This window comes from Neoarius graeffei, chromosome 21 (assembly GCF_027579695.1).
Source record: "Neoarius graeffei isolate fNeoGra1 chromosome 21, fNeoGra1.pri, whole genome shotgun sequence".
NCBI lineage: Eukaryota > Metazoa > Chordata > Actinopteri > Siluriformes > Ariidae > Neoarius > Neoarius graeffei.
Genome location: NC_083589.1, coordinates 18,438,123 through 18,450,328, shown reverse-complemented (window position 1 = coordinate 18,450,328; position 12,206 = coordinate 18,438,123). Strand labels below are relative to the sequence as shown.

The 12,206-nt window shown below is 40.3% G+C and overlaps 1 protein-coding gene across 1 annotated transcript in view; it reads right to left on the bottom strand.

The window, feature by feature from the left end:
* LOC132870033 (myelin regulatory factor-like protein) overlaps window positions 1-5,539 on the bottom strand; it is a 41,680-nt gene extending 36,141 nt beyond the window's left edge. The window contains exons 1-5 of the mRNA XM_060903575.1: window positions 5,494-5,539; window positions 3,855-3,942; window positions 2,894-2,955; window positions 2,308-2,680; window positions 101-204 (exon numbers count right to left, since the gene is read on the bottom strand). Coding sequence (XP_060759558.1) covers window positions 101-204; window positions 2,308-2,680; window positions 2,894-2,955; window positions 3,855-3,942; window positions 5,494-5,539 — 673 coding nt within the window. The remainder of the gene's footprint in view (window positions 1-100; window positions 205-2,307; window positions 2,681-2,893; window positions 2,956-3,854; window positions 3,943-5,493) is intronic.
* Between the last annotated feature and the right edge of the window lie 6,667 nt (window positions 5,540-12,206).

Below are 12,206 nucleotides of genomic sequence, written 5' to 3'. Positions count from 1 at the left end.
TAAGCTTCAACTTTTGTTCTTATTATTATTATTGTTCTTATTATATACTATAAGCTGATAGTGATAATGGTGTTCATCATTTAATACATTTAACACCCACAAAATGAAGGCTTGGTCCAAACTGGGTCTCTCCATTGGCTGTCATCTGTGTTTACATCCAAAGAGTTTGACCGCTTTCTCTTATTCTTTTCAGGTAATATTTGTCTGTCAAAAGAATTAGAGATAACGAGGAAGTCAAGTGAGGTAGTAATCCTTTATGAAATTCATATGTGTGGTTTCAATGAGCAGCTCGTGCCCAGAGTGTTTGGTGATTCAGTATTAGTAATGCAGCATACAGTCTAGCAGCTCATTGTTCAATACAGTAGGTGTGTTTCCCATTGAGGTGCACACAGAAGAGCTTATATCAGTAACCAGTGTTGCCAGGTTTCAGCAACATTTTCATCCCAACTGGATCTCAAAAACCATACAGAAGACCTAAAACTAGCTAAAAAATTAATAGGAAAAGGAAGACACATTTTTCTTCTTTTTCTCAGCCTTTGCCTGAGGAAACCATGGCCTAATGGTTAGAGAAGCAGCTTTGGAACCAAAAGGTTGCTAGTTTGATTCACTGGACCAACAGAAATGGCTGAAGTGCCCTTGAACAAGGCACCTAACCCCAACTGCTCCCCAGGCTGCTCTGGGTATGTTGTACGTTGCTCTGGATAAGAGCATCTGCTAAATGCCTGAAATATAATGTTCTGTGTGTCCAACTGAAAATTAAACAAAATCTTTCTTCTTGTACTTTCTGTAGTGCACTCACATTTCTGATGCAGAGACATTATCCCACTTTCCCTCTCTCAATCTTTGTAACATATCTTACAGTACAAATAGTTCTATACTCAAAGACACGTCTGCACTTACACTTTATTACATTTATTAGATTTAATTCCAGTTATTTATTTGCTATAAAATAAGATCTTGGTGGTTGTAGAGGATTTTTAATTAAGGCCAATTTGCCACAATCCTTGCAACCCTGTCATTAATGGTGCATTCCATTTGTACTGGGAAGTCAATATTTCAGAGTTCCCAGTCAGAAATGTCAACTGGAAGACAGAAGTTGGATTTCTGACTCATAAACTCACTAACCCCGACTTCAAAATCCAAGATGGCTGCTCTGGCCATCAACAGTATTGGAATCTGTAGTAACATACTGCTTATTAGCACTTCTGTCTTATTTGTGTCTCATTCAATCAGTTGGACACACAGAACTGTCTAACATCTTTCTGTGGACACATTCCTACGAGGTTTGTTTGTGTAAAATACCACGTATTACTCCGACTTCAAACTTATGAGATAAATGGAATGCAGGATAATTATCCTGCCTGATGCTCCTGCCCCAAGCATGAGGCAGTGTGATTCCTGCCCCAATAAGTGTCTCTTATTGGCATTTTTGTCTATTTCATGCAATAATAACTCTATTGTACTCAGTAAACATGCTGCCCCCATGATTGTGCAACATCTCAAAAGGAGAGCATGAAGAATCAGTGGAATATCTACTACTTATACTGTATCTGTCAAATTGTAAAATTTGTTTTTAAATCTTTAGTCACTCAAAAGAGGTGATCCAATGGAAGTTAAAATGTATGGAGTTGTGAATGATGACTTTAAGAAGATTAAAATTTGCCTCCACTTGTCCCTACAGAGGAGCCACCACTGGTTTCAATCCATCTGTTTTAAATAATTTGAGACTTTAAAAGTCTGGGGTGGCACGGTGGTGTAGTGGTTAGCGCTGTTGCCTCACAGCAAGAAGGTCCGGGTTCGAGCCCTGTGGCCGGCGATGGCCTTTCTGTGCGGAGTTTGCATGTTCTCCCTGTGCCCGCGTGGGTTTCCTCCGGGTGCTCCGGTTTCCCCCACAGTCCAAAGACATGCAGGTTAGGTTAACTGGTGACTCTAAATTGACCGTAGGTGTGAATGTGAATGGTTGTCTGTGTCTATGTGTCGGCCCTGTGATGACCTGGCGACTTGTCCAGGGTGTACCCCGCCTTTCGCCCGTAGTCAGCTGGGATAGGCTCCAGCTTGCCTGCGACCCTGTAGAACAGGATAAAGAGGCTACAGATAATGAGATGAGATGAGATGAGATGAGATGAAAAGTCTGGGGGGGAAATAAAAATTGATATGTCAACAAAACCTGTGATTATCTGCACTTTTTCACTCTACCTGGGTATTTTCATACTATTTAATAGAATCAGATAACAATTCCACTTTTCAGAAATTCACAAACTTTCTAAACACTGTGTTCAAATACCACAACATGGAACCATTCCTTACCCTGTGTTCAGGCTGGGTTTGGAGGCCATGTACGGATCCACACATACACCATGAGGTAAAAGGCATGTGGATGTGTTGGAAGTGGCAGCTTCTGTATAGTCTCTGATTGCATCTATAGGATGCTGTACTGGTAGCATGGAGGTCTGAATACTGCTCTCAGCTGGGCTACTGTATGAATTGTGTAAGGAGGAATCACATACAATCTGAGCTGTAGCAGGTGATTTGGTCTTTATTTGCTTCATGGAGTTTCCTAAATAATACTGAGGGGACAGTGTTGCTTTAAGATGACAGAAATGAGCAGGAGTCTGTCCTTTTGGTATGTGCAGGCCAGGACCCAGATGTTCAGTGGATGAGTCAGAGCCAAAGTGGACATCTGGAGGAAAAAATAGAGTGGTGGCATGACAAAGCATGTCTCAGAGTTGTGCAAAGACATCCTATGGTTTTGTTAGAGATAGTGTAGCAAGTTTTCTTTTTCTTTTGATGAATGTGCACCAATTTCTAGAATATTGCAGTTTCATACAAAGTGCAAAACGGAAAAGTTTTTGACTGATCATGCATACATGTGTATCCTGCTTCTGGTTGTTACCTGAAATTTGTGGAGGTGAACAAGGTTCTGAACCTGAATCTGGAGGTGATTCGGGTAACATACTGTAAAAGTAAATGTTTAAAAGATACAGTGAAAATATCAACAATATTTACACAGTATATCAAGCCACTTCTCTAATGACTCAGTGGTGTTTCTCTTTTTTTTTGTTTCCTTGAATTTGACCCCTACTCCATATTTTTCTCTCACTTCAAAACCAGCAAACTTCGATCTTATCCACAAAGACCAGGTTGGCTGCACACACACTAGTCCTTTGTGGATAAAATTAAAGAACCCTGGACTATACCATAGGTGAGGAATAAAACTTGGTGATGTGTTATTATGGGGGAATAATCAAAGATGTAGTAGTATTATGAAGCCCAATGCAAAACAGATTTACTGCATTGGATGTAAATCCAAATGTGTTTTATTCTATTTATACCACAACAATTGGACAACACTTGCTTATTTATTCACTTACTTACTTACTTACTTACTTACTTACTTATTTTTAACTAAAGATTAACATGTTGTACCAACATTTGATCTATTTTTATTTACCTATCATGTTGTGGAACATCCACAAGACAGGTTAGTTTCTGTTATATAACAGTTATGAACAGTTGTTCCAACCTCACCAACCTCTCTTTTACACAACAAAAAGAAACTGAGAAAAGAACAACACTGTGGTATAATCAGTAATATACAGTACATTACACTCTTGATAAGTTACATAACAGGAACATGACCTTGACATTAAGCATACTCAGTGATTGGAAAAGCAGATTCTACAGATTCATTCTAATGATTCAACCAATTGTTAACATAGTCTGGGTATGTTAACATATTTACAGCATTTTCTTGAGGGTTAAGTAGTATTAATAAAGTAGTATGTCAAAGTAGTATGATTTTTTATTTCAGTTTTGTTTTGTTTTAATTTTGAATAACAGTACTTAGTACTCACAAAGTGGGGTCAATGTCATTGCTCAGATATTGCTCTAGAATGCTGGTGTCGACTGCCGCATTGTCCAATACACCACTGACATCCTGCCCTGTAAATCACAAAACATGTCTACAGAGCTTCCCATTCAATATAACTCTCATCATCCTGCTTATCCTTCAGGAAAACTCCCATACAACATACAGAGGCTCCCATGAGAAACACTTACATAGTATACTGTATAGCCTTGCGGTTCAGGTTCTGTGTAACATCATGCATACAGTACATATCAGCTTTAAATGCAAAACATTAAAATGCACTGTGTGCTGTTACATTACACATTTCTGTTTGAAAATTAAAGCTAACATATAGTAACATAATTAGGTAAAATCCCAGTAAGGTAAAATCCCAAACCAAGGAAGCTTACACAATTTCCTAATCTCTGTCTAAGCAGTGAATCACTGCTTCCCCACACCGACTATATATTATTGCTGCAGTTATTGCCTTGACTTAATAGCTCTGACTTAATAGACTTAATAGCTCTGTGAATTATGGACATTGAAAGTATGGCCTTGAACGTATGACCGTATGTTGCAACTACACCAAGAATACAGTATCAGTTGCTACAGTATGTTTCTCCACAACAATATGCATGAACAATTTGTTTATGTATATATCTTCAGTAGCTGCTTTATTCTGGTCAGTGTGACAGTAGATCCAGAGCCCATCCTGAGGACACTGAGCGTGAAGTGGGAATACATCCTGGATGGGATGCCAGTACACATTATCAATGGGTACCACCAACACACACACTTATTCACACCTCAGTCAGTCACCATGTATGCAACAAAGTCTGGAAAGCTGTACAATGCTTTCTCAGTGAGTCAAAATGGTGTATGTTAATTATAGTAATACCTGAGCACATCTACAGCTAGCAGAATAAGTTAACATACAGGAAGCAAGGTCACTCCCAGGATCTCCCAAGAGCTGACACTCCCAGGATTCTTTGACTAGATGCACCTTGATCAACTACTCCTATAAAACTGTGCCATATAACAGCTTGTGGGGAGGTTTGTTTGCTTGTTTGTTTGCTTGCTTGTTTGTTTGTTTGTTTGTTTGTTTGTTTGTTTCATTCAATCCCATTTCAGCTTTGGAGCAGGACAAAAGTTAAAAAGTGCACCACTTATGTATCTAAAGATAAAAAGCATATTGGAAAAAAGGGAAAATATTAACTAAGACTGTGTAGTTTGTGTGTTTTGTGTAGACTTATGGAAAACATACACACTTGAAGAATGTTCATTAAAAATGTTAGTGACTCAAGATGGCTAGAAGTTCAAGGTTAGGGTTCAGGACAAGGTGATTGCTCCACTATAACTTGATTCATACGGAATCCAAAAATCAAATTTGCTCATTTGAATTCTTACAACATACTTTATAACAGATTGAGTAAACAGCTGGTGAAGCAAAACCAGGGATTGTTGTCAATTACACAAGAAAAGTAATGCACACATTTCTGCAAACATTTTAGCAGCGTTCAAAAAGATATTAAAGAAAGATCTATTTGGTGTAATTACCTCAAAACCATCAGTCAGTGTCTTGTACAGAGAAATGTTAGCTGTAATATTTAACAGAAAATGACACTGTGACATTATGTCGGTCTCACCATCAAAAAACTGCTGCAGGGCCTCATTTTCACCGAGTACGTCCATTGGACCTTCCCCAGACCTGCTCTACTGCCTTTGCTTTACTCCCCCTGTTTAGCACACACAGGTTGTGAGTCTAACGGTATATTTTGAAACTCCATATGTTACAGCCTTAACAAAAATTGAAAACTGTGTTACAAATGATCAAGAAAAGGAACAAAAAAATAAATAAAAAATCAAAAGCAACATGACCTTTTAAGGACTAGCTTTTACCACTTATAGGCCTTAGGTGAAAGGTTATGAAGTAAACAATGCTTTATAAAATTAGCAAACTAAATATACTGTTTATAATCAGTTTGCATCAGCGGCAATAATAGAAGAATACAGAAGCAAAATATCTATCTATAAAATAATAAAATGTGACAAAACACTCTCAACAGTAAATCAACAACAGTTAATATATGATGAATCCATACTCATTTCTTTCTTTTCTGAATATCACGCTTCATGTATCAGTCTTTTAGTAAAGTTGTATGGTGTTTTTTTCATAGGTTAACTAACAAAAATTTCCTTCAGATTTACAAAAATTACAGTAACACAAATTGTCTTTGTACTCACGAGTATGCTGAGTATGATCAATGCCAATCACATGCAAAGTACCAAGTATGTGCATAACATAGCTGATTTGTATTTAGCAATGCCCACAAAACTCCATAAAAAGTAAATCTTACAGTGAGCTGAAAGCACAAAATGAGAACAAAATGAAATAAAAGAAAAGGCTTTTCTCAGACATAGAGGTAGACATGTCTATGCCAATAAAATATATATTACTTAGCAGCAAATCAGCAGCTGAAAATGAGAATTTATAAAGAAGATGAATTAAGTGAGATGAATGAAAATTGGGGGGGGGGGGTATCTTTCTTGGTGATTATGGACACTAAGGACATGAAAACTGCTATTCCATTTAATTGTTGGATGTGTCTTTGACTGAACTCTTTCATGGACACCAGTGCTCCGTCCCCATTACCAAGTTGGAAAAGCAGGAAGACTTGTCGAGAGGAAACTTGATGTATCTAGGAAGAATCCGTCACACAGCACACTAGGGGTTGGGTAGCAGCTTGAGACATACCAAATCAGTCACTTATCAGTCACTTAGTCCTGGCTCTTAAGTGTTGCATAGCATTAAAAGATGTCATGACAAACAGAACTGACTTACACACCACCACCACCAATGTAGTTTTGCTTTAACTGAATGACTGGCCTAATTTTTTCCGAATTTAAGGACGTGTGATATAAACCTGACAGCAGTGGTACAGCTCCAGGGTCCTGGTTAGAGCCTGAGCTCAGGTTACTGTCTGTGTGAAGTTCTCCATGTGTTTGCATGGGTTTTGTCCGGGATCTCCAGTTTCCACCCACTTTCCAAAAACATGCATGTAGGTGGACTGGCTAAAAGCTAAATAACCCATAGGTGTGGATGATTGTGTGACTGTGCCTTGTGTGCATTTTACCCTGCAATGAACTGGTGTCTCACTCAGGGTGAATTCCCCAGTATAGGCTGTGGATTCATTACAAGTCTGACCAGCATAAAGCAATTTCTAAAGATTCTTTTCATGACCAATTAAACAAGGTGAGGCTTGATAAATGAGGCATATTGACTGCATGTCTTGGTTAGTTCTTCGCAAATCTTCATTCTTTATCTCATGTGATCATAGTGTTAGGAGTAAAATATTTTCTGTGCTACATATATTTATAGCAAAACAGTCCATTAGAATGTTGTTTGAATTCTTGCACTTAATGCAGTTATCTTTTGCTTTATTTGATTGACATTTTAATTGATATTTCACTTTTGATCCAAGTGTGACTAGTTGTTAATTGTTTCTTCATCATCATCACAGTAAAATTATTAACTGTCCTCATGTTAAAACGGTTAATATTATAGTCAGGCTGTCTGTTGTTGCCCAAATGAGGATGGGTTCCCTTTTGAGTCTGGTTCCTCTCGAGGTTTCTTCCTCATGTCGTCTGAGGGAGTTTTTCCTTGCCACCGTCGCCACAGGCTTGCTCATTGGGGATAGATTAGGGATAAAATTAGCTCATGTTTTAAGTCGTTAAAATTCTGTAAAGCCACTTTGCGACAATGTTTATTGTTAAAAGCGCTATACAAATAAACTTGACTTGACTTGACTATTTAATGTTACATTGCTTGGCTCCCAGGTGGCACGGTGGTGTAGTGGTTAGCACTACGCTTCACAGCAAGAAGGTCCTGGGTTCAAGCCCAGCGGTTGGCGATGGCTTTTCTGTGTGGAGTTTGCATATTCTCCCTGTGTCTGCTTGGGTTTCCTGTGGGTGCTCCGGTTTCCCCCAAAGTCCAAAGACATGCAGGTTAGACATTGGTGGCTCTAAATTGACTGTAGGTGTGTGAATGGTTGTTTGTTTCTGTGTCAGTCCTGCGATAACCTGGAGACTTTTCCAGGGTGTGCCCCACCTCTCACCCATAGTCAGTTGGGATAGGCTCCAGCTTGCCTGCGACCCTGTAGAACAGGATAAGCGGCTACAGATAATGGATGGATGCTTGACTCCTGTCTGGAGTATAAACAGTCAACGATTTCTCACCTGCTGTAAATGTTGGGTGACTGTCTGGTTAGTGTTTCTTCTCCATACAGAATCAGGACAGCTACTTTTTTTTATTCCAATGCAGCAGGAATTTATGAATTTGACTGTATCTATTTAATTGATTGATCTCATGTATAACATGTCCTTCTGTGATGTCTGTGAAGATTCTCAGTCATCCAGGTCATAGTAACTGTGGGTGGTAAAAGAGAGCAACTGGACTTGCTTGAAGATTCTTGAAGACGTTTCACCTCTCATCCGAAAGGCTTCTTCAGTTCTGTCTGACTAGTAGGGAGTATCAGGTATTTATCCTCTCATGGATGAAAAGCTCATCTAAGGTGTCGTTGAGTCATCCTGTTGGTGTGGGTCAATGGGGGCTGGATGTAAACGGCCTCGAGAGTCGTTTGGGTGATCAATGGATTGCCCGTTAAGGTGATCAATGGAATGCTGATTCTCTCTGTCCTCTTGTGAGTCACTGAAAACAGCTGGGTTTTGGTGTGCATTCAGCTGTCTGGGAAGTGTGCCAAGGACTGCATTGTAGGTGGCTGATAAATGATGTCTTAGACCCCCACCTCTGTTCAGTGATGGCCATTCCAGGTTGACAAAAATGGCTTCTTTAACTCCTCGCTCATACCAACGATCCTCTCTGGCTAAAATGTGTACGTTGCAATCCTGAAATGAGTGTCCTTTGTTGTTAAGATGAAGGTAGACAGCAGAGTCCTGGCCTGAGGAACTGGCTCTCCTGTGTTGAGCTATACGCCTGTGGAGCGGTTGTTTAGTTTCCCCAATATACGAATCCGTGCATTCCTCACTGCACTGAATTGCATACACTACGTTGTCCTGTTTGTGTCTGGATATTCTGTCCTTAGGGTGGACCAGTTTCTGCTTCAGGGTGTTACTGGGTCTGAAATGTACCGGAATGTTGTGTTTGTAGAAGATCCTCCTGAGTTTCTCAGATAGACCAGAAATGTAGGGAATGACAATGTTCTTGCATTTGTTCCTGTTATCCTCCTTGTCCGTTATTTTCCTTTTTCTACTCTTGAAGAAAGACCAGTTGGGATACCCGCAGCTCTGAAGTGCTTTCTTGATGTGATTCTGCTCCTTCTCTTTTCCCTCTACCGTTGTAGGGATGTTTTGAGCCCTGTGTTGCAAGGTCCTAATGACCCCCAATTTGTGTTCCAGTGGGTGGTGAGAGTTGAAGAGTAGGTACTGGTCTGTGTGTGGGGGTTTCCGGTAGACCTCGATGCTAAGGCTTCTGTCTTGTCTAATGTGTACATCACAATCCAAGAAGGCTAGATTATTCCCACTGACGTCCTCCCGAGTGAAATTGATGTTGATATCCACTGCATTGATGTGCTTAGAGAAGGCTTCCACTTCATGGGTTTTGATTTTAACCCAGGTGTCATCCACATATCTGAACCAGTGGCTGGGAGCAACTCCTGAAAAAGTGGTCAAAGCTTTATGTTCTACTTCCTCCATGTAAAGATTGGCCACAATAGGGGACACCGGTGAGCCCATGGCACATCCATGCTTCTGTCTGTAGAAACTTTCATTAAACTGGAAATAAGTGGTAGTCAGGCAGAGGTCAAGCAGGGTGCAAATCTGGTCCGTGGTGAGGTTTGTTCTATCCAGTAAGGTGTTGTCTTGAAGGAGTCGTTGTCTAACAGATTCAACTGCTTCTGTGGTGGGAATGCAGGTGAAATGAGAAGTGACATCATAAGAAACCATGGTTTCATCTGAGTCTAGTTTGAGGTCTGCAACTTTAGTAGCAAAATCTTGGGAGTTTTTGACATGATGTAGCGTATTCCCAACAAGAGGAGCCAGGATAGTGGCTAGGTGTTTGGCAATGTTATAGGTGACCGAGTTTATACTGCTGATGATAGGTCTGAGTGGAGCTCCTTCCTTGTGAATCTTGGGGAGTCCGTATATGAGAGGAACGGCTTCCCCAGGGTACAATCTGTAGTACAGAGATCGGTTGATGGCTTGGTCCTTTTCTAGTTGTTGCAGGCAGCTAACAACTTTCTTTTTATAACAACTGGTGGGGTCCCGCCTTAAGGTTTCATAGGTGGTTGTGTCACTGAGGAGACTGGTCATCTTTGAGTGGTAGTCCGCTGTGTTTAGCACCACTGTGCATCTCCCTTTGTCAGCAGGAAGGATGGTGATGTCCCGGTCTCTTTGAAGCAATGTAAGAGCCCTCCTTTCTTGGCTGGTGAGGTTGGAGGGGGGTGCTTTTGCACTGGACAGAGCAGCTGATATCTTCAGTCTAAGTTGTTCTGCCTCTGTGTTGGTCAGATTGTTGTTTCTGATGGCTTACTCTGTGGCTGTGATGAGATCTACCACTGGTATCCGCTCTGGTGAAACTGCAAAGTTAAGTCCCTTGGATAAAACATCTTTCTCTGGTTGGGTGAGTACCCTGTCGGATAAATTCTTCACCCATTTCTCTTCTATGTCCGGTTGTGTAGCCTGGTCAGATTTCTTCCTCCAAGTCAGCACTTCTGTCTTACTGGAGGAGGTGGTTTTAGACAGCAATGTTTGAAATTTGTGCATCTGTCGTTCCTTGCCTTTGGTATGTTGTGAAATCTGTGCCTTCTCTGCGAAATCAGAGACTCGTTCCAAAACTTCACTGGGAAGAAGTACTGTCAACTCTTCAAACATCAGTTCAGTCTTGTTCTGGAGAGCATCGATGGTGAAATGTACTTGTCTCACTCTCTCATTGAGAAGCTGCTTCTGGGCTTTCTGGAGGATTATTTCAGCTCTGTGTCCTTTGACCGTTGAATGCAGGCGTAGGCTAGTGGGGATAATGTTGGATTGTCGGCATCTCAAGTTGAAACGCAGGTGGTTCCTGTAATCTGCCAGTTTTCTGGAAGTCCTCTCATACTCCCGCACCAGTCGAAGGGTTCTCATCCCAAAGTGTGTGGAAACATGTCTGTGAAGATTCTCAGTCATCCAGGTCATGGTAACTGTGGGTGGTAAAAGAGAGCAACTGGACTTGCTTGAAGATTCTTGAAGACGTTTCACCTCTCATCCGAAAGGCTTCTTCAGTTCTGTCTGACTAGTAGGGAGTATCAGGTATTTATCCTCTCATGGATGAAAAGCTCATCTGATACTCCCTACTAGTCAGACAGAACTGAAGAAGCCTTTCGGATGAGAGGTGAAACGTCTTCAAGAATCTTCAAGCAAGTCCAGTTGCTCTCTTTTACCATCCACAGTCCTTCTATGATGTTTGCTTGCTCACTGTGGACTGTGTAAAAATTCTCTACAGATCTTAATTCCTGATGTTAGTGAGACAGTGAATATTGTAGCTTGAAATAAAAAAATAAAAAATCAGGACTTATGTGATGTTTCTTTTGAATAGTCTTGATTTACTCACTCTCTCACTCACTTTCTGAAATTCACTTTATCCTGGTCACAGTCAAGGTGAATCTGGGACCTCCTGTGAACACTGGGAGTGAGGTACAGATACACCCTGGATGGCACACCATGCACACAAATGGTGCTCACACATCATCACCAATCCAACTACTTGAAGGTTTTTGGGAGGTGGGAAGAAACCAGAAAACCCAGAGGAAACCCACATGGACACCGGGAGAACAAAAATTCCACATACAGTAACCTGAGTTCACGATCACACCTGTGAGTCTAGAGCCGTGAGGTTGCAACACTAGTCACTGCGCCATGGTACCACCCATATTTCTCAATTTCATTTTGGTTAAATTATACAGTATTTATATCCTTTCTAAAACATGTTAAATTTCTCTTCACTGGTGTTGATGATGCCCATCAATTACACAGAACTTTGAATCTTCTCCAATATATTCTGATTCATTTTCTATGACTGGAAATACAACTGATTTCAATAATTTTCACTTCCCCCATTTGGTTTTAATCCATCTCTGAAGGATAGTTTTATAAGGAGAACATTACTTCTTGTATTAGTTATTTAGTCCATAGCTCTTATAGTTCTGCTCATTTGGTAGTAATAATGAAATATATAACTGAAAGAAAGAACAGCATTGAACACCAATGAAAAGCTTTGCAAAAATAACCCTTTTCAACAAATAAAATTGAAGAACCAATTCTAGACTGTTAAATCACATTTCTGATGTAGCTGTTTAGTCAGTATATA